Source organism: Schistocerca piceifrons, chromosome 1 (genome assembly GCF_021461385.2).
Source record: "Schistocerca piceifrons isolate TAMUIC-IGC-003096 chromosome 1, iqSchPice1.1, whole genome shotgun sequence".
NCBI classification, from domain to species: domain Eukaryota; kingdom Metazoa; phylum Arthropoda; class Insecta; order Orthoptera; family Acrididae; genus Schistocerca; species Schistocerca piceifrons.
Genome location: NC_060138.1, coordinates 283,891,683 through 283,915,222, shown reverse-complemented (window position 1 = coordinate 283,915,222; position 23,540 = coordinate 283,891,683). Strand labels below are relative to the sequence as shown.

Below are 23,540 nucleotides of genomic sequence, written 5' to 3'. Positions count from 1 at the left end.
TTTTCAGTTTTTCATAAGAACCGTATACCATGCATATATGAACGGTCAACGAGTAAAAATGAACGGTTCCCAAAGAAGAGCGAACACCAGTGAACTAGTTCCCAAGGATGAACGAATTTGCCCATCTCTAGTTCTGAACCCAGCTTGCCCTCGGTACTCGTTGCTAATATGGAGACACCCTTCTGTCTGACACAAAGTCTCGTCTGGCAGCAAGTCTTTACTTTTGCATCTGCCAGCAGCCAGTGTTCCGTCATCGATTGTCTGTTTGCAAGTGTTTTTTGAGTTAACTCTCTGCAGCTCGACTGTTTCTGCCGGTGTAGGAACCTCGCCAGCCCACTGAAGCAGGCTTTGCAGGTTCCGATCAACAATAATTTCGTAAATAACTTAAACAGACTCCTACTCTCGCGGATTTTGACACCGTTAACCAACGACGGAGTAGTGTGGGTAGAAAGGCAGCAAATTTCTCACACTCCGTGACATGTTTCTATCCCAGACCTATCAAATGGCTTACACGTAGGGACACGCTGGAAGGTGAGCATTCTAGAGAAATAATTATTGCGAGCGAATCTTTCGTGGCAAGAATGCAGAAAAAAGGTAGATCCCAAGCATCTCACGTCTGGCGTTGCACCTGGCTTCACACATTATCTTTCCAAAAGGATTTCTTTAGGCGGCCCATATAATGGAATTCTATGATAGACAGGCTGGCCTTTGAGCCACTCAGTGTGTTGGGATGAAGCAAATTCTGCACTAACTACGTCCTCTTAACGGCAACTCACAGCTCTGAACACGTTTATTACCGCTCCTGATCCTTTTAAGCAAACTTCTACGCCGCCCAAGTTAGCTAGGAATGAGCTTTCTAAGGCTGCAGGAAATTACAGATTCTCACCGCAATAAAAGGAAAGGAAGAGAAGTGATTAGCTGGTCAGTCACAGGTAGTATTGAATGTTGTCTATAGTTATAATGCTACATTAAAGGATCATTTCACGTTATAAAATACGTTGCTTGACAGTCTGGGAATAAGCTGCCATGTAACATTATGCAAAAGTAAGCTTCATCTTTAAATTTTGCACACCAATGTACACTGGACGTCATAAAATGTATCACACATTGAAACAAGTTATCCTAATAAAACATACCAAGTGTCCCAAACGATGTCTTTCGGCATTATGCTTACAGAAAGTATGGGTTCTCTGAGAAATAATGTTTTTAGTTATGAATTGTGATAGAAGAAGAAACAGGAGTCGATAAAAAAGAGGTATTGGGTCCAGTATTAGAATCAAAATTTAAAAGGCCTTTAGGAGACTTCAGATCAATTAAGGCTGAAGGAATAGATAACACACTATCAGAATTTCTAAATCATTGGGGAAGTGGCAACAAAACGAGTATTCACGCTGGTCTGTAGAAGGCATGAATCTGGCGAAGTACCATCTGACTTCCGAAAAAATATCTTCCACACAATTCTAAAGACAGCAAGAGGTGGCATAGCGAGAATTATCGGACCCAGATCACGCATCCAAGTTGCTGACAAGAAAAATATACAGAAGAATCGAAAAGTAAATAGAGGATATGTTAAAGGACGACCAGTTTGGCTTTGGGGAAGGGTAAAGTACCAGAGAGACAGTTCTGACGTTGCAGTTGATAATAGAAGTAAGACTAAAGAAAAATCATGACACATTCGTAGAATTTATTGACCTGGAAAAAGCGTTCGACAATGTTAAATGGTGCAAGTTGTTCGAAGTTCTGAGAAAAATAATGGTAAGCTATAGGGACAGACGGGTGATACACAACATATACCAGAGCCAAGAGGAAATAATACGAGTGGGAGACCGAGAACGAAGTGCTCCGATTAAGACAGGGGTGTAGTCTTTCACCCCCACTGTTCAATCTTGATATCGAAGAAGCAACGATGGAACTAAAGGAAAGGTTCAAGATGGAATTGAAATTCAGGGTGAAAGGATATCAATGATAATATTCACTGATGACTTTGCTATCCTCAGTGAAAGTGAAGAAGAATTACGTACAGGATCTGCTGAACAGAATGAACAGTCTAATGAGTACAAAATTTGGATTGAAGGTAAATCGAATAAAGACGAAAGTTTTTTATTTCGACATAATTGTCATCAAGGAGTGTGTCTGAATGAAATTTAAAACGTTTATTTGACACCACAGACGGTCGTAATGAGAAGTAGCAGAAATGAGAACAGAGAAAAACTTGACATCGGAATTGATGGTCGCGAAGTAGATCAAGTTAAGGAATTCTGTTACCTACGCAGCAAAATAACTCGTGGCGGACGGAGAAAGGAGGACACTAAAAGCGAACTAGCACTGGCAAATAGGGCTTCCCTGGCCAAAAGAAAGCTACTAGTATCAAACATAGGTCTTAGTTTGGGGAGGAAATTTCTGAGAATGTACGTTTGGAGCACAGCGTTGTATGGTAGCGAAACATTGCAGTAAAATTTTCATTCACTGTTTAAACTTCGTTGAGTGTTCCAGTGGCCGCTTGAATTTTTAGTTTTAGCTAAGAGATTGTGTGAAGTTTTGTGGTACTGGTGTTAGTTGTGAATTAGTAGCATTAATAAAAGTTGTTGCTTTCTTAGTAGAGAGAGAAAATGGGGTCCACTATTGTTAGTTCTACAAATAGTTCTACTGGTGTAATTGAACTTAGGTAACGTAGACTTTTTTTTCAGTAACTGTAAAATTTTACCATGAGTGAGAAGTGTGGGCTTTCTCGTAGATTTGTGAGTAGTGGGTTATGGTGTGGGATTCGTTTAAAGTGTTTTCATTGGAGGGAATGCTGTGGGGAAGCCAGTGGGCATCCTAGCGATATCCTCTCCTGGGAATGCAGAATCTGTAACAGAAGTAAGTTGACAGAGTAGCAGGAGCGTAAGATCTGTGCCCTTCAGATGCAGTTACATTACGCAAAGGAAGAACTAGATAGATTGAGGAGGGTGGAGGGTGCTGGGAAAGGGGAGCTGGCAGTTGGCAAGAAGGCAGCTGGCAGGAGGACACGTTCAGACAGTTGTAATTTGCGTATAGCCAACAGATTTGTCCAACTGTCAGAGTTGAGTGGAGAGGAGCCTCTTGTAGGTGTAGGAAACATGCAGCAGTCCTCAGCATTTAGAAAGCCTAACTCAGTTGCAAGGTCTAACAGAAAGAAGAAGGTTCTGCTGCTAGTTATGTGCACTTCGTGCAACAGTTTCAGCGTCATGATCGGCCTCATCTTAATGCGGCTGTTAGGCGTGTTAACATGGAATTGGAGAAGGCACTCATGGAAGAAGGCATAGATCACATTGCAGTGGTGCCAGTTGAGTCCATCAGTAGATCGGTTTACACAGAGCATGACCTGCAGCTCAATAGGTATGGGAAGGGTAGGCTGAAAAAGCTTGTAGGTGACACTGTAGTGGATGGTGGGTTCACACATGGAAAAATTCCTGTAGTAGTTGGTGGTAGAGCTGCACCTTTTTTACATGGGAGTCAGCTGATAGTTATACCTGCTTAAATGAAGTCCCTCTAACAAAGGAATCACTTTCAGATGAGGTCACGTATCAAAGGAATTAGCATATTTCATCAGAATATAAGAGATAAAGTTAGTGCTTATAGATGTCGTCTCTCACATTACTGGTATATCGGAGCACCACTTAAATAATTTGAAAATTCAGAGGCTTCCTTTACCAGGAGACAGATTAACTGGCTGTTTTTCAAGGAATTGTTTGCAGAGTAGGGGAGTGACCATGTACGTAAAAAACAGTATTTCGTTTGCCTTCCTAGACGTATCACGGCACTGCACTGAAGAGGTATTTCAATTTTGTGCAGGGGCAGTTGAATTTAGTGAAACTAAACTTCCAATAGTTATTGTTTATAGGTCTCCTAACTCTGACTTCAGAGAATTTCTGCTGAAGCTAGAGAGGGTTCTCGGTTCACTTTATAAGAAGTATCAAAAATTAGTTATATGTGGTGACTTTAATATTAATTTTGTATATGATTGTGCAAGAAAAAGGATGTTGGTAGGTCTCCTTAATTCATATTATCTGATGAAGATTGGGTTTTTTTCCAACCAGGGTGCAGGGGAACAGTAGCACAGCCATAGACAATTTTTCTATTCATTCTTCATTACTAGATGGGCATTCTGTTACTAAAACTTTCAGACTATGAATGCACAAACTTTAACACTAAAAAGCTTCTGTACCCAAACAAATATCACATATAATTACAAACTATGTAGGAAAGCTAATCCAGCGGCAATAGAGAGTTTTTAAACCTCGTTAAGGAACAAGAGTGGCAGGATGTTTATAGTGCGGATAACATAGATGACAAATATAATGTTTTCCTTAACACATTTTTCTTGCTCTTTGAGAGTTTCTTTCCATTAGAACGTTCTAAGTGGGGTGCTAGCAGTAAAAGAAAGCGTGGTTGGCTGACTAGTGAGGTAAGGATATCATGCAGAACAAAGCAGGAATTATATCAAGTAGTCACAATCAAGCTACAGTAGCCAATTACAAACAGTATTGTAAGGTGCTTAAAATGTTATTAGCAAGGCAAAGAGTATTTGGTACGCAAATAGAATAGCTAACTTACAGGATAAAATTAAAACCATATGCTCAGTTGTGAAGGAAGTGTCTGGTTTATCGGCACAAGGTTGACGATATAAAATATTTCTGTTAGGTCATATATATGTACAGTATTTAACAATCATTTTATGAGTATTATTGGTGAATTAAATAAAAACTTAGTTTCTACAGAGAATGATACAAAATGGCTTTCCGAAATTGGTGTCTGAAATACTCTGTGATAGTGACAAAAGGTTGATTGAGTCAATAATGAAATCTCTGAAGACTAGAGACTCTCATGTATATGATGGAGTACCTATCAAAATATTAAAGCGCTGTGTTAGCCCTGTACTTAGCCATATTTGTAATTCTTCCTTTAAGAATGGTCAGTTTCCTGAACGATTAAAGTACTAAGTAGTAAAACCGCTTTATAAGAATGGAGAAAGGGATAATGTAGACAATTTTAGAGCTATTTCTATGCCATGAGTCTTTGATAAAGTTATTGAAAAGCCTGTGAATGTAAGGATAATTGTTCATTTTATATCACATAATTTGCTACCAAATGTACATTCTGTTCCAGAAGTGGTTTAAGAACTGAAAATGCTATATTCTCTTTTCTCTGTGAGGTACTGGGTGGTTTAAACAAAAGGTTTCAAATGCTAGGCACCTTTTATCATTTAACTAAGGCGTTTTATTGTGTTAACTACAAAATATTACCTTAGGAGTTGGACCATTACGGAATATGGGAGTAGTGCACAATCGGTTCACCTCTTGCTTTAACAATAGACAGAAAAATGTCATTATTCACAGTGTTGAGAATGGACGTGATGTGGGGTTTATGTGAGGTGTAGCCAAATGGGGAGTGCCGCAGGGCTCAGTGTTGGGGCCACTCCTGTTCCTTATTTACATAAATGATATGCCTTCTAGTATTACAGGTAATTCTATAATATTTCTGTTTGCTGATGACGCTATCTTGGTAATAAAGGATGTTGTGAACAACAGTGGCTCTTCTTCAAATAGTGCACATCATGACATATATTCATGGCTTGTAGAAAATAAACTAACGCTAAATCGCAGTAAGACTCAATTTGTACAGTTTCTGACACACAATTCAACAAAACATGACGTTTTAATTTCACGGGATGTGCATATGATTAGTGAAATTGAACAGTTCAGATTTCTGGATGTTCAGATAGATAGTAAATTGTTGTGGAAAGCCCATATTCGGGATCTTGTTCAAAGACTTCATGCTGCCATTTTTACTATTCGAACGGTATCTGAAGTAAGTGGTCGTTCGACACGAAAAGTAGTCTACTTTGCTTATTTTCATTCGCTTATGTCGTATGGCATTATATTTTGGGGTAACTCTTCCCATTCTCAAAGGATATTTTTGGCTTAGAAACGGGCAATTGTGGCAATAACTGGTGTAAGTTCGAGAACCTCTTGTCGACCTCTGTTCACGAGTCTGGGTATTCTGACATTGGCCTCTCCATACATATATTCTTTACTGCTGTTTCTTGTTAACAATATCAGCTTATTCCCAAGAATTAGCAGCTTTCAATCAGTTAATGGTAGGCAGAAACCCAATCTGCATTTGGATGGACGCCCTTAACTTCTGTGCAGGAAGGTGTGCAGCATACTGCTGCATCCATTTTCAATAAGCTACAACAAGAATCCACAAGCTTTCAAATCGCAGCTGACGAATTTCCTCATGGGCCATTCCTTCTATTATGTTGAGGAGCTCCTTGAAAAACTGAGCTGAATCCTATGTTATATTGTTGATAGCGTTTACTTAAACTTACGGCTTGACTCTTTTTGGATTCATGAGCATTTTATTTTATCTGTTATTACTCTTATTTCGTAATTTCATGTTCTAACACGTTCCGTGGCCTTGGAGGTTTGCTCCTCAATTTGGTCCAATGGAATTACACGTTTAAATAAATAAAAATAAATTGGCTATGGGAAAGCTGGTACAGAAGAGATTCGAAGATTTGAGATGTGGTGCTACAGACGAATGTTGAAAATTAGGTAGACAAATAATATAAGGAATGAGGAGGTTCTGCACAGAATCAGAGTTGAAAGGAATGTATGGAAAACACTGGCAGGAAGAAGGAACAGGTTGATGGGACCTTTGTTAAGACATCTGGGATTGACTTCCATGGTACTAGAGGGAGCTGTAGAAGGGAAAAACTGTAGAGGAAGACAGAGACTGGAATATATCCAACAAATAATTGAGGACGTAGGTTGTAAGTCCTACTCTGAGATGAAGAGGTTGGCAGAGGAGAGGAATTCGTGACGGTCAGCATCAAACCAGTCAGAAGACTGATAAAAAAGATAGTATCGATGATGTATGGTGATTCATTTGTTCAATAGTTGAAAAATGTACCTATCTCTTATGAAACAGTGCACAGAAGAGTTTTAGACACTTATGACTATTTACTCGAGTAGTTAACTGATAAATTGCGTAACAACTTTTTTGCACATATGTGGACGAAACGATTGATATTCATAAAGATGCTCATTTGATTGCTTATGTTCGTTCTGTTGATGAGTTTAACATTCGATTGACATCATCAATACCTTTTTAATGAAAACGGGATATCACGGAATGGGTGCAATGGAGTATACAAAAATGGAACTCACTCAATGTCTGGAATTCAAGATGGACTTCAAGCGAAAGTTAAAGCTGTAGCTGCTGATATGGTTTGGACTCACCATATAATACTTTGGGAGGTTCTGGCCGCTAAAGAACTTAGCCCGCCAATGAAGCGGTGCAGATGGTTATAGAAGAAACAGTTAATACTATTAAGGCACAATCTATGAATTGTAGTCTAAGTTTTAAAGTGCTACGTGAGACGATGCGTGCTGAACACATGCAGTTGCACTCTTTTACATGAAAGTGAACACCGACGACCAACAGCTGTACAGTGGAATGGCGACAGTGAAAATTTGTGCTGGACTGGTTCTCGGTCCTGGTTTTGCAGGCGAGCGGTCGTGTTAACCGCTTTGTCTGTCCGTACGCGACTCACAACCAGACCCAAACTTCCATACGTCGTTGTTTCTGTGTCTCAACCTGCACTCGTACACCTGCACCTTCAGAATTTGAAAGAGAGTATTCCAGTCAACATTGTCAAAAGCTTTCTCTAAGACTACAGATGCTAGAAACATAGGTTTGCCTTTCCTTAATCTATTTTCTGAGATAAGTCGTAGGGTCAGTATTGCCTCACGTGTTCCAGCATTTCTACGGAATCCAAACTGATCTCCCCCGAGGTCGGCTTCTACCACGAGCTATAAAACTGTAACTGACTGCTCACACGAAGATAAACACCTGTCACGATAAATCGGAGAGAAAATATACAACGTAGTTATTAAAACGCAGAACTGTGGCTACTAAATACAGAAATACGCAAGAAATTTAAGAATGTAGATTAAAATGCACCCAGTAAAAAGAAAAGCAAATCGCTTCTAGCTATTAGAAGCCCGTTGCAATTCAAAAATGAACCGCTGTGCTCTGATGTGCTCACAGGCTAAAGTCTTGAGGCGCAGCAGGGAAGCGAATGTTTGCGTGCACCGGTCGAGACGAAGTGCTGCGCACCACGCCACAGATGATATCGTGTGTGGGCAGCGAGGCGCAGGCGCAGGCGCACATGCAGCGGCCCGTTTGAAGCCGGAGGCTGGCGCACCTGTGGCGATAGTTGCGGCCGGCCACCGGCAGGTGGCTCTGCGCGCGGCGGACGGCGCCAAACGCGGGGAAGCTGCGCGCCGGTGCACATCTCAGCCAGAGCCGGCTGCCGGCCGCCGGGAGTGCGAGCGCAGTACGGCGTGTGCCGGGCGACGCGAGGCCGAGCCGAGATAAGCCGCGACGTCGACACTCGTGCAGGTACGTGCCGTTCACCTCTCGCTGGGTATACCTATTCAGTGTTTCCGTGGAACGCAGTCGCTCGTGGACAGCTCACTGCAGTTACGACTCTTACGGTACACACGGACTGGCAGCGATACATATTGCGCAAAACTGTGAAGCTATCTAATGAAAACTTCAGCAGCAACTACGGCCATTGCAGTTGTTTTGAATTGAATCTTTGGCAAGCACACCTTGTTTACTAATACGCAGCTCTTGTTTCGTACTCACTGTAAGTATGCAATCTTGTAGTTACTATCAGTACACACTGTTCAGCTGTATGTTGTTTGATACCACTGCTGTTGACGTTCTCATCGGAACCCGGAGTGAATATAATCCTTTTCCGCGTGTGAAAGCGGAACCAGACGTGTTTCGGCTGCCACTTCTGATGGCTTTCTCCAGGGTGACTCCAGCGTTATTCATTGCGTCCTCTAGCTGATTCGATTCCGCGTCATTTATCCGCGTGCGCTCCTGCAGTAATTGTATTCCTCTGACATTTGCCGCCACATATTTCGAAATCGCCGACGCGTTTTGTTCTTGACATTTGAGTCGCCCGCTCCTGTCGCAAGCGCGGCGTTCGCGTGTCCTTGCCGGCGAGCGACCTGCCGAGTGGCGGGCTGCGCGCCGCGCGCCATGGGATGCCCCTCGGCCCTCGGTGGACGGTGCGATAAAAACCTGTTCATTCCGCGGGCGCGCGCGCCTGTGCCGTGCGTTGCGACAAATGAATCGCGGCCGGCGACGCCCACACACACACACACACACACAGGGTGTTAGATGTACAGAGCAAATGTACACGGTGATTCCAAAATTATGAATGTTTTTCGTAGATATTTTTTGGAAGTTTTGGTGTAAGGTGTTGTGGGTTGGCAGGAGAGCCAACACTGTGTTGTTAGAGGAAGCCGAAAGGCACGCGTTTTAGCTCACGCAGGCTGGCATGAGGTCTGGAACAGGACAAGGAAATTAGAATTTAGAAAAACGGACGTAGCTGGTGGAATACTTAACTTTAATCCATTAATGGTGAACGTCGCTCTTGACTGTACATTATTCACAATATCAATAGTAACTGAACATGGCGCCTTGCTAGGTCGTAGCAAATGACGTAGCTGAAGGCTATGCTAACTATCGTCTCGGCAAATGAGAGCATATTTTGTCAGTGAACCATCGCTAGCAAAGTCGATTGTACAACTGGGGCGAGTGCTAGGGAGTCTCTCTAGACCTGCCGTGTGGCGGAGCTCGGTCTGCAATCACTGATAGTGGCGACACGCGGGTCCGACGTATACTAACGGACCGCGGCCGATTTAAAGGCTACCACCTAGCAAGTGTGGTGTCTGGCGGTGACACCACATAAAGTACACGTAACCACCAGCCTAATTGCTTTTAATATCTTGCCCTTATTTATCTACGCATCTGTAGTGCACCAAAAACGTGTGTACAACAGCGCCGATAATTTCCTAACGGTATTTGCTGTTGGTAACAGCCTGCAAACTTGCGTTCTGTACTGCTCGCTCCCGTGTTTTTTTCCGCTAGTGTTATTTCTACCGGGTGATCAAAAAGTCAGTATAAATTTGAAAACTTAATAAACCACGGAATAATGTAGATTGAGAGGTAAAAATTGACACACATGCTTGGAATGACATGGGGTTTTATTAGAACAAAAAAAAAAACGAAGTTCACAAAATGTCCGACAGATGCGCGTCGTTTGGTGATGATCGTGTGCTCAGCCTCCACTTTCGTCATGCTTGGCCTCCCAGGTCCCCAGACCTCAGTCCGTGCGATTAATGGCTTTGGGGTTACCTGAAGTCGCAAGTGTATCGTGATCGACCGACATCTCTAGGGATGCTGAAAGACAACATGCGACGCCAATGCCTCACCGTAACTCCGGACATGCTTTACAGTGCTGTTCAAAACATTATTCCCCGACTACAGCTATTGTTGAGGAATGATGGTGGACATCTTGAGCATTTCCTGTAAAGAACATCATCTTTGCTTTGTCTTACTTTGTTACTCTAGTTATTGCTATTCTGATCAGATGAAGCGCCATCTGTCGAACATTTGGTGAACTTTTGTATTTTTTTGGTTCTAATAAAACCCCATGTCATTCCAAGCATGTGTGTCAATTTGTACCTCTCTATCTACATTATTCCGTGATTTATTCAGTTTTCAAATTTATACTGACTTTTTGATCACTCAATATGTTAACACTGATACGACGTATGTTGCTTTGATTGCTTATTACTGGCTGTTGCACTGTGTGGAGACATTTTCACTGAAACAAATATAATTGTTAAATTAAAAGGAAGGTCAACGTTGGTCGTAATATTGATGTTTTATTGATAGCAGAATCGATTTTCGATCACATAGTGATCATCTTCGGTGCTGTACACATTAAAGTCAGACACTCGTGATCGCTTCTCAGTTTTGGTTATTGATAACTTCATACCAGTGTCAGACACTCGTGATCGCTTCTCAGTTTTGGTTATTGATAACTTCATACCAGTGTCTGAGTTTAATGTGTACAGCACCGAAGATGATCACTATGTGATCGAAAATCGATTCTGCTAGCAATAAAACATCATTACGACCAACGCTGACCTTTTAATTTAACATATATGGTCATTGTGCACACAGCACTCCATGGAGTCGCCAATCAATAAATATAATTGCACTAATAAACCGAATAAATCTTCATATTATTTCTCTGTAACGAACCATGGGAGATTGTGTCTCTTGCTTGGTACCGCTTAAGAAATTCATCTCTTTTTAGAGTCTGCAAATGGCCGTATTTCAGCTTTCGGCGCTATCTAAATTGTCACAATTGTACGTACCCCGTGCAATCTAGTAAAAACTTGGCGTCAATCGGCGACTGGCCGCTCCGTGTTTATAGTCTAGACAGACCGTAGTGTCGGCAGCGAACACCAGCCTGTTATCGCCCAGCCCCGCAGCGGTGAATGACGCAGGTCGACGCTGCGAGCTTCGTTGGTGGTTCAGCTGATCGCTGCGAATGCAGCCACCCCGTTAGTACCGGGCGTCGTTCGTCGAAGAAATCGGTCGTGACCATTGTAACGAACTTTCTCCTCAGACACGGGCAGTGATGTAGCAAAAGCTGTGGAAATCGCGCGCGACCGTGCCGTGTTCGTGACTCAAGTGGCTCTGCTGGAAACGTTATCACGTGCATACTCGTCCCCGGAACAGCACGAATACACAGTTCCCCACATCACGTGGTTACCCCCAAACATTACACAACAGTTCGAATTACGGTTTTAGACAAATGGCAGTATTCAAAGGAGCGAATAATTTGCTTAACAAAATGTAAACTCAAAAACACCTTCAGCGGTCTTATTTCGAGCGTAGTTCATTTGTGCGACCACTTTCGGGATTTCACTACGCCATATTCAGGTCCCCTGACTGAGGTGTGGGAAGAATCCAATCTCATGTACAATCGAAATATGGGCCAGCGTTCATTAAGTCGTCTACGCAGACTTCTTTTTCAACAACGCGATCCCTGCGTTCATCAATTGTGTGTGTCTGAAATCTTATGGGACTTAATTGCCAAGGTCATCAGTCCCTAAGCTTACACACTACTTAACCTAAATTATCCTAAGGACAAACACATACAGCCATGCCCGAGGGGGGACTCGAACCTCCGCCGGGACCAGCTGCACAGCCCATGGCTGGAGCGCCTTGGACCGCTCAGCTAATCCCGCGCGGCGTTCATCAATTGAAGACTGCTAGACAAACATTCACACCAAATCTGTCAAAGACGAAAGTCAGTGTAGTTTTCGAAGAGGTGGGTCCAAGTCAAAGCCACACATTTCAGGCGCATGTCACCACCAATCTCTCTTTTTTTATCTACTGAGATGTTAAAACAAGTATCTTTAGCAGAACTATTTAAAATTTCGAAATTACGCGACAGTATGTGGAAAGGTAGACATAAGATATAACGCTTTAAGTGTTTCGACATGAAACTGTTCTCGACAACAGGCTGGAAATGTGCTAAATATGAATGTAAACGCCGGCCGAAGTGGCCGTGCGGTTAAAGGCGCTGCAGTCTGGAACCGCAAGACCACTACGGTCGCAGGTTCGAATCCTGCTTCGGGCATGGATGTTTGTGATGTCCTTAGGTTAGTTAGGTTTAACTAGTTCTAAGTTCTAGGGGACTAATGACCTCAGCAGTTGAGTCCCATAGTGCTCAGAGCCATTTGAACCATTTATGAATGTAAACACCGTCGGCGTCGTGCCGTTTCGCCTGCTTTGCCACGTAAACTACGGCTAATGGGTCGGAGAGGACACAGCGCTGGCAGTGCGGGTCTAAGCCCCCATCCCCCTCCACCACCTCTCCAAACCTACTTTGAAAACAGTTTCTCTGTAATAATACCTGAACTCTTCTTTCCAAGGGCTCTCGAATATCGCTAAAGAAGCTTGAAGTTACATTTAAAAAAAACCATATTTTTAAATACCCGACTGATAAAGTTACCACAAGTTGTGAAAATTACGGTGAACTCTGTCGTATGTCGCCAGTCTGTCAAAATTTAATGAAAATCTTGTCAACGAATTTATATTAAAACTATTTTTCATATAAATGACGCAAGGTCGGTAAACTGGCAGATTAACGACAGTTGCGTTAATACCTTCACTGTATAAAAATGTTCGACGCACAGGAACTACGCATTACGTATTTTTATGTCGATATTTGTTAATTTCACTCCAAGTCGATCAGATACTAAGAAACTTGGACTGTAATATTTCCATTTTCATCGTGCAACTGCCACATGTGTCAAGTCTTATCGTGTGGTAAAACGACGGAGCTCTAACTTGATCCTCCTGTTTAACTTATCCTAGGTCGCTACAATGTACAACAAAGACAATTGGTCGTTGAGGCAAAACAACAGCGTGGCAACCACAAAGTATAACCACCAAGACCTTAATAACAAAACATCAATTTGCTGTCGTCAGTTGAGGTGCTTTACTTTGGTGTTGTTGTTCTTTGTATTAGCTAGTTTTTCGCTTGTGTCTTTGCATCAGTGACGCCGTCCAGATTCAAAAACTGTGTACTGATTTACGGTTAATTGATCCTCGGAGAAAATGGTAGGTATTTACAAGTAGATTATTTTAAACTTTCAATTGGACCACCTACAGCGATTAGAAAGCGGCTAAGCTATCTTTACAAAATATGAGTGTGTAATCTGAGTTAGCTGAAACTTCAGAAATGTCTTTATACGGTGGTCAGGATTTTCGAAAATAGCCGGCCGGGGTGGCCGAGCGGTTCTAGGCGCTACAGTCTGGAACCGCGTGACCGCTACGGTCGCAGGTTCGAATCCTGCCTCGGGCATGGGTGTGTGTGATGTCCTTAGGTTAGTTACGTTTAAGTAGTTCTACGTTCTAGGGGACTGATGACCTCAGATGTTAAGTCCCATAGTGCTCAGAGCCATTTGAACCATTTGAGCCATTTCGAAAATAACAAACATCTTAATCTAGCGTTCGTTTCAAGCCAGGTATCATGATAAAACATGTCTAACATTCTGAAGGTACCGGTTTTCGCGACTGAGACTAGCAATGGAGGGCCTGTTTGCCACACACATCGTGTCAGCCGTTTTCGGTTCTCATAGGAACCTCATATTTTGCAAGAATTGCGTCTGGTCTTCGCTGAAAAGATTTGTAACAGATTCGTAGTTAATTTTCACTTTTTATTATAATCTTCGTGTGGCTTAAACCAGTAGTGCCTAGGTCAGTTTTCCTCTGCAGTATCCTCCAAGAAAACTGTATAGTGTACGTCTGAACTTAGGTGTACCGTTGATGAGTGATAAAACATGAGAGTATCCTTCGTAAGATATTTTATGTGCTACGCTAGCAACGGAATGAAGCTGCAGCGGAAAGGCCCGACTTCTAATGGCTTGTTGTTGTTGTGTGTCCCTTGCATGAAAGTATTCTGTCTCTCTTTTACGTCTTTTTGCCAGTGAAATTATTGAAGAGGATGATGCACACGTGCTCGTACCAAGTCTGTTGGTTTATGACTGTTTGCTAAGTGAGAAACAATAACCTACGGTAATTATGCGCGTCTTCAGACGCATGAACAGTTTCCCGCTAGATAAAAACATAAAGATAAATTATGAATAACTTTTGCTCTGGATACTCCAAGTATCCGTTGTTTGTAATCGACAACAGACAACGCAGTTTGTTGTATTCAATAATTTTATTTGAAAATGGGCCCACAGTTGCTAGAAATGTTTCAAACGACCCCATTACTCCAACTGACAACTTCTTCGTTTATTCTCAGTACAATTATAAAATTTCAGCCTTGAGCAATTTTAAAGGATATCTGTTAATAACTTTCATAATACATTAATAGATCATCAGCTGATGTATCAGTTATTATTCGGTAGTAATGTGTAAAGACACAGATGAAAGAACGTGTACGTAAATTATGAATACTGTGAACGTCAACTTTTAACTGCACTCGAAAACGCTTTCCTGCCATACATTTCTTAAGTTGTGATAATTCAGTGTTGTAAACTTTGTCTGTACCGTACATTTTCAATTAATTCATACTACACATTAGTCAGTTATTCCATTCTCAAAGCATTTTAATTAATGCGTAACCGACATTACTCAGTTATCACATTCTCAGAGCACGTTGTGGACTGCTGCACTGTCCTACTGAAAGATATTTTTATTTCTTTGCAAACCGGATTTCCTGCCATGTTTGTCACAAGGCGTACATAACACTCGATATTGTTAAGCCCTTTACAATGAAATTAAAAAGAAGAAGCTCTTGTTGTTGTTGTTGTTGCTGCTGTGGTCTTCAGTCCGGAGATTGGTTGGAGACTGGTTTGATGCAGCTCTACATGCCACTCTATACTGTGCAAGCTTCTTCATCTTCAAGTAACCACTGCGACCTACATCCTTCTGATCTGCTTAGTGTATTCATCTTTTGGTCTCCCTCTACGATTTTTACCCTCCACGCTGCCCTCCAATACTAAACTGGTGATCCCTTGATGCCTCAGATCATGTCCTACCAACCGATCCCTTCCTCTAGTCAAGTTGCGTCACAAATTCCTCTTCTCCCCAATTCTATTCAGTACCTCCTCATTAGTTGCATGTTCTACCCATCATTCTTCTGTAGCACCACATTTCGAAAGCTTCTATTTTCTTCTTGTCTAAACTATTTATCGTCCACGGTTCACTTCCGTACATGGCTACACTCCATACAAATACTTTCAGAAACGACTTCCTGACATTATTCTCATTTTGCTTTTGTTGATGTTCATCTTATATCCTCATTTCAAGACACTGTCCATTCCGTTCAGCTGCTCTTCCAGGTCCTTTGCTGTCTCTGACAGAATTACAATGTCATCGGCGAACCTCAAAGTTTTAATTCCTTCTCTATGGATTTTAATTCCTATTCCGAATTTTTCTTCTGTTTCCTTCACTGCTTGCTCAATATACAGATTGAATAACTTCGGGGACAGGCTACAACCCTGTCTTACTCCCTTGCCAACCACTGCTTCCCTTTCATGCCCCTCGACTCTTATAACTGCCATCTGCTTTCTGTACAAACTGTAAATAGCCTTTCGCTCCTTGTATTTGACCCCTGTCACCTTCAGAATTTGAAAGAGAGTATTCCAGTCAACATTGTCAAAAGGTTTCTCTAAATCTACAAATGCCAGAAATGTAAGTTTGCCTTTCCTTAATCTATCTTCTAAGATAAGTCGTAGGGTCAGTATTGCCTCATGTGTTCCAAAATTTCTACGGAATACAAACTGATCATCCCCGAGGTCTGCATCTACCAGTTTTTCCATTCGTCTGTAAAGAATTCGCGTTAGTATTTTGCAGTCGTGACTTATTAATCTCATAGTTCGGTAATTTTCTCACCTGCCAACACTTGCTTTCTTTGGGATTGGAATTATTATATTCTTCTTGAAGTTTAAGGGTATTTGACCTGTCTCATACAGCTTGCTCACCAGATAGCAGAGTTTTGCCAGGGCTTGCTCTCCCAGGGCTATCAGTAGTTCTAATGGAATGTCGTCTACTCCTGGGGCCTTGTTTCGACTTAAGTGTTTCAGCGCTAAATCAAACTCTTCCCGCAGTATCATATCTCCCATTTCATCTTCATTTACATCCTCTCCCACTTCTATAATATTGGCCTCAAGTACATCGCCCTTGTATAGGCCCTCTATATACTCCTTCCACCTTTCTGATTTCCCCTCTTTGCATAGAACTGGGTTTCCATCTGAGCTCTTGATATTCATCCAAGTGGTTCTCTTTTGTCCAAAGCTCTCTTTAATTTTCATGTAGGCAGTATCTGTCTTACCCCTAGTGACATACGTCTCTACATCTTGACATTTGTCCTGTAGCCATCCCTGCTTAGCCATTTTGCGCTTCCTGTCGATCTCATTTTTGAGACGATTGTATTCCTTTTTGCCTGCTTCATTTACTGCATTTTTGTATTTTCTCCTTTCATCAATTAAATTCAGTATCTCTTCTGTTACCCAAGGATTTCTATGAGCCCTCGTCTTTTTACCTACTTGATCCTCTGCTGCCTTCACTATTTCATCTCTGAAAACTACCCACTCTTCTTCTACTGTATTTCTTTCCCACATCCTTGTCAACTTTTCCCTAATGTTCTCTCTGAAAGTCTCGACAACCTCTGGTTCTTTCAGTTTATCCAGGTCCCATCTCTTTAAATCCCACGTTTTTGTAGTTTCTTCAGTTTTAATCCACAGGTCATAACCAATAAATTGTGGTTAGAGTCCACATCTGCGCCTGGGAATGTCTTACAATTTAAAACCTGTTTCCTAAATCTCTGCCTTACCATTATATAATCTATCTGAAACCTTCCAGTGTCTCCAGGCCTCTTCCACGTATACAACCTTCTTTCATGATTCTTGAACCAAGTGTTAGCTATGATTAAGATATGCTCTGTGCCAAATTCTACCAGGCGGCGTCCTCTTTCATTCCTTATCCCCATTCCATATTCACCTATTACTTTTCCTTCTCCTCCTTTTCCTACTATCGAATTCCTGTCCTCCCATGACTATTAAATTTTCCTCTCCCTTCACTATCTGAATAATTTATTTTATCTTACCATACATTTCTTCAATCTCTTTGTCATCTGCGGAGCTAGTTGGCATATAAACTTGTCCTACGGTGGTAGGTGTGGGCTTGGCTTATATCTTGGCGACAATAATGCGTTCCCTATGCTGTTCGTAGTAGCTCACCCACGCTCGTATTTTTTTTATTCATTATAAAACCTACTCCGGCATTACCCCTATTTGATTTTGTATTTATAACTCTGTATTCACATGACCAGAAGTCTTGTTCCTCCTGCCGCCGAACTTCACTAATTCCCACTATATCTAACTTCAACCTATAGGCCGGCCAGTGTGGCCGATGCCGGCACGGTAGCTCAGCGTGTTCGGCCAGAGAGCCGGTTGGCCTCTGTAATAAGAAACTGAGTGGATCAACCACAGAACTTGAACAGGATGTCTTGCGACGTCCGCAACGACCGAACACAACGATCAACAATGGCCAAAATGAAAAAAAAAAGCTGTTCTAGGCGCTTCATTGTGGAACCGCGCGACCGCTACGGTTGCAGGTTCGAATCCTGCCTCGGGCGTGGATGTGTGTGATGTCCTTAGGTTAGTTAGGTTTAAGTAGTTCTAAGTTGTAGGGGACTAATGACCTCAGATGTTGAGTCCCATGGTGCTCAGAGCCATTAGAACCATTTTTAGCCTATACACTCCCCTTTTCAAATTTTCTAACCTACCTGCGGGGATCTCACATCCCACTCTCCGATCCGTAGAACGCCAATTTTCTTTCTGCTGATAACGACGTCCTCCTGAGTCGTCCCCCGCCCGGAGATCCGAATGGGGGAAGCCTTTATGCACCCCTAAAAACGACGGCCATATCCTCTGTGGCACATAAAATAGCCTTCACCATTTTTGGTGCAGTGTCGCCGGCTTCCACCACAGCTTTGACGCCTGTCTGGCTTACAGTGAGAAGTGGTGGAGGGCATGTCTCATCCATAACAACAGACCAGCGCGCAAAATGAGCTGGTAACAAGTTTTTTCGAAAGCTTCACACCGAGAAAGTCCATTTCGTACGTGAATTTACTCCGAATTCAATTAATGCAGCATTCATCTTGTACAAATATGTGGACTGTGTGGTGCTACGTCTTCTGATATGATTATGATATTAGCTGTTTACATGTTTTTCATCATTAATCGTCCAGTACTATATTGAGTCACATAAAAAATATCTTTTTGGATTTTTGGCTTTAGAACTTATACTGCATTCATCATATGTCAAAAACATAATGGAGAAATATTACTGCATGCACACTTCAATAAGTAAATAAAAAATTGCAATGTGCCTCAAAGTCCGTTAACATTTGAAAATACGCTAATTCATAGAATAATGTAGCTAGAGAGGCAAAAATTGACATACACACGTCAAATGACATGTGACTTTAGCCGGCCAAAGTGGCCCAGCGGTTCTAGGCGCTACAGTCTGGAACCGCGCCACCGCTACGGTCGCAGGTTCGAATCCTGCCTCGGGCATGGATGTGTATGATGTCCTTAGGTTAGTTAGGTTTAAGTAGTTCTACGTTCTAGGGGACTGATGACCTCAGCAGTTGAGTCCCATAGTGCTCAGAGCCATTTGAACCATTTGACATGTGACTTTAAAAACGAATGAAAAAACTGACCAACAGATCGCATTGAACAGGGACGCGTCAATGGCGCCGCATGAGAATCGTGTATAAACTGAGTTGTAATTAGAGAGGGCTGGCTGATGAACACCTGCTGGAAGATATGATTTTTATGCAGTATAGCGCTTGACTCCATATTGCTACACGTGTGAAAGACCTCTTGCGCACGTTGTTTGGTGAGGATGGCGTGCTGAGCCGCCACGTGCGCTGCGGTTGACCTCCCAGGTCTCCAGACGTCAGTCCGTTTGATTACTGGTTGTGGATTACCTGAAGTCGCAAGTCTACTACCATCTTCCGATCACTAGACATACTAAAAGGCAACATGTGACGGCAATTTTTCATCGTACCTGCGGTTATGCTGTAGAGTGCTGCTCACAGCATTGTCCCTTGACTGCAGCTATTCTTGTTGAATGACCGACAACTTTTTGAGCATTTATTACGAAGAACATCGTTTTTGCTAAGAGTCAGCTGTTATGCTAATTATTGTTTTTGTATTACATCTGTTGGTCATTTTGCACACTTTTTTTGTTCCAATAAAATCCCATGTCATTTCACGCAGGTTTTTGGCTCTCTACTTATATTATTCCATGAAAGATTAAATTTTCAAATATTAACGGACTTTTGGGTCGATCTTGTATTTTACTAAATAATCTCTCTGAACATATGAGGGTTGCGCTGAAAGTAATGCAACGAATATTTTTCTCAACCGAAAACAATGCTAAGAACGCGAAACGTTACGTATGTATTATTTGACGTCTCTTGAGTGAGCGTGCTAAGTTTCCGTCACTTACGACAATAGTGTACTTGCAGGACAGTCTCAAAATGTCTTCTGTAGGTAAAATACGTGGGGGAGGAGGAGATTAGTGTTTAACGTCCCGTCGACAACGAGGTCATTAGAGACGGAGCACAAGCTCGGATTAGGGAAGGATTGGGAAGGAAATCGGCCGTGCCCTTTCAAAGGAACCATCCTGGCATTTGCCTGAACAGATTTAGGGAAATCACTGAAAACCTGGGTCAGGATGGCCGGAGACGAGTTTGAACCGTCGTCCTCCCGAATGCGAGTCCAGTGTGGTAATCACTGCGCCACCTCGCTCTGTGGTGATATACGTTACCAGCAACGTACCGTCATTGAGTTTCTCACTGCGGAGAAAAGAAACTGTTGAGAATTTTCACAAAGGCTTGTGCAAAGTCTATGGAGCATCTCTTGTCGACAGAAGTACAGGTAGTCGCTACGAACGGAGGATGAGGTCATATACGGGAGTTCGGCAGAGCTCCACGATTTGCTGCGGTCGGGGAGACCGTCCACGGCTTTCACACCCGACATGTTGCAGCGAGCCGCTGGTGTGCACTACTGGCCATTAAAATTGCTACACCAAGAAGAAATGCAGATGATAAACGGATAATCATTGGACAAATATATTATACTAGAACTGACATGTGATTACATTTTCACGCAATTTGGGTGCATAGATCCTGAGAAATCAGTACCCAGAACAACCACCTCTGGCCGTAATAACGGCCTTGATACGCCTGGGCATTGAGTCAAACAGAGCTTGGGTGGCGTGTACAGGTACAGCTGCCCATGCAGCTTCAACACAATACAACAGCCGGCCGCGTGGCCGTGCGATTCTGGCGCTGCAGTCCGGAACCGCGGGACTGCTACGGTCGCAGGTTCGAATCCTGCCTCGGGCATGGGTGTGTGTGATGTACTTAGGTTAGTTAAGTTTAAGTAGTTCTACGTTCTAGGGGACTTATGACCTAAGATGTCGAGTCCCATAGTGCTCAGAGCCATTTGAACCATTTGAACAATACAACAGTTCATCAAGCGTGGTGACTGGCGTATTTTGACGAGCCAGTTGCTCGGACGCCATTGACCAGACGTTTTCAGTTGGTCAGAGATCTGGAGAATGTGCTGGCCAGGGCAGCAGTCGAACATTTTTCTGTATCCAGAAAGGCCCGTACAGGATCTGCAACATGCAGTCGTGCATTATCCTGCTGAAATGTAAGGTTTCGCAGGGATCGAATGAAGGGTAGAGCCACGGGTCGCAACACATCTGAAATGTAACGTCCACTGTTCAAAGTGCCGTCAATGCGAACAAGAGGTGACCGAGACGTGTAACCAATGGCACCCCATACCATCACGCCGGGTGATACGCTAGTATGGCGATGACGAATACACGTTTCCAATGTGTGTTCACGGCGATTTCGCCAAATACGGATGCGACCATCATGATGCTGTAAACAGAACCTGGAACATCCGAAAATATGACGTTTTGCCATTCGTGCACCCAGGTTCGTCGTTGAGTACACCATCGCAGTCGCTCCTGTCTGTGATGCAGCGTCAATGGTAACCGCAGCCATGGTCTCCGAGCTGATAGTCCATGCTGCTGCAAACGTCGTCGAACAGTGCGTGCGGATGGTTTTTATTTTGCATACGTTGACTCATGGATCGAGACGTGGCTGCACGATCCGTTACAGCCATGCGGATAAGATGCCTGTCATCTCGACTGCTAGTGATACGAGGCCGTTGGGATCCAGCAGGGTGTTCCGTATTACCCTCCTGAACCCACCGATTTCATATTCTGCTAACAGTCACTGGATCTCCACCAAATCGAGCAGCAATGTCGCGATACGACAAACCGCAATCGCGATAGGTTACAATCCGACCTTTATCAAAGTCGGAAACGTGATGGTACGCATATCTCCTCCTTACAAGAGGCATCACAACAACGTTTCACCAGGCAACGCTGGTCAACCGCTGTTTGTTTATGAGAAATCAGTCAGAAACTTTCCTCATATCAGCACGTTGTAGGTGTCGCCAACGGCGCCAACCTTGTGTGAATGCTCTTAAAAGTTAATTACACTCCTGGAAATGGAAAAAAGAACACATTGACACCGGTGTGTCAGACCCACCATACTTCCTCCGGACACTGCGAGAGGGCTGTACAAGCAATGATCACACGCACGGCACAGCGGACACACCAGGAACCGCGGTGTTGGCCGTCGAATGGCGCTAGCTGCGCAGCATTTGTGCACCGCCGCCGTCAGTGTCAGCCAGTTTGCCGTGGCATACGGAGCTCCATCGCAGTCTTTAACACTGGTAGCATGCCGCGACAGCGTGGACGTGAACCGTATGTGCAGTTGACGGACTTCGAGCGAGGGCTTATAGTGGGCATGCGGGAGGCCGGGTGGACGTACCGCCGAATTGCTCAACACGTGGGGCGTGAGGTCTCCACAGTACATCGATGTTGTCGCCAGTGGTCGGCGGAAGGTGCACGTGCCCGTCGACCTGGGACCGGACCGCAGCGACGCACGGATGCACGCCAAGACTGTAGGATCCTACGCAGTGCCGTAGGGGACCGCACCGCCACTTCCCAGCAAATTAGGGACACTGTTGCTCCTGGGGTATCGGCGAGGACCATTCGCAACCGTCTCCATGAAGCTGGGCTACGGTCCCGCACACCGTTAGGCCGTCTTCCGCTCACGCCCCAACATCGTGCAGCCCGCCCCCAGTGGTGTCGCGACAGGCGTGAATGGAGGGACGAATGGAGACGTGTCGTCTTCAGCGATGAGAGTCGCTTCTGCCTTGGTGCCAATGATGGTCGTATGCGTGTTTGGCGCCGTGCAGGTGAGCGCCACAATCAGGACTGCATACGACCGAGGCACACAGGGCCAACACCCGGCATCAAGGTGTGGGGAGCGATCTCCTACACTGGCCGTACACCAATGGTGATCGTCGAGGGGACACTGAATAGTGCACGGTACATCCAAACCGTCATCGAACCCATCGTTCTACCATTCCTAGACCGGCAAGGGAACTTGCTGTTCCAACAGGACAATGCACGTCCGCATGTATCCCGTGCCACCCAACGTGCTTTAGAAGGTGTAAGTCAACTACTCTGGCCAGCAAGATCTCCGGATCTGTTCCCCATTGAGCATGTTTGGGACTGGATGAAGCGTCGTCTCACGCGGTCTGCACGTCCAGCACGAACGCTGGTCCAACTGAGGCGCCAGGTGGAAATGGCCCTGGCAAGCCGTTCCACAGGACTACATCCAGCATCTCTACGATCGTCTCCATGGGAGAATAGCAGCCTGCATTGCTGCGAAATGTGGGTATACACTGTACTAGTGCCGACATTGTGCATGCTCTGTTGCCTGTGTCTATGTGCCTATGGTTCTGTCAGTGTGATCATGTGATGTATCTGACCCCAGGAATGTGTCAATAAAGTTTCCCCTTCCTGGGACAATGCATTCACGGTGTTCTTATTTCAATTTCCAGGAGTGTATTTACATAACACAGCATCTTCTTCCTGTCGGTTAAATTTCGCGTCTGTAGCACGTCATCTTCGTGTTGTAGCAGTTTTAATGGCCAGTAGTGCAAATCGCGAGG

General features: G+C 43.7%; 1 protein-coding gene across 1 annotated transcript in view; it reads left to right on the top strand.

Moving 5' to 3' along the window:
• Positions 1-8,152: 8,152 nt before the first annotated feature.
• LOC124712193 overlaps positions 8,153-23,540 on the top strand; it is a 679,509-nt gene continuing 664,121 nt past the window's right edge. The window contains exons 1-2 of the mRNA XM_047242521.1: positions 8,153-8,202; positions 8,263-8,427. Of these exons, the coding sequence (XP_047098477.1) occupies positions 8,153-8,202; positions 8,263-8,427 (215 nt within the window). The remainder of the gene's footprint in view (positions 8,203-8,262; positions 8,428-23,540) is intronic.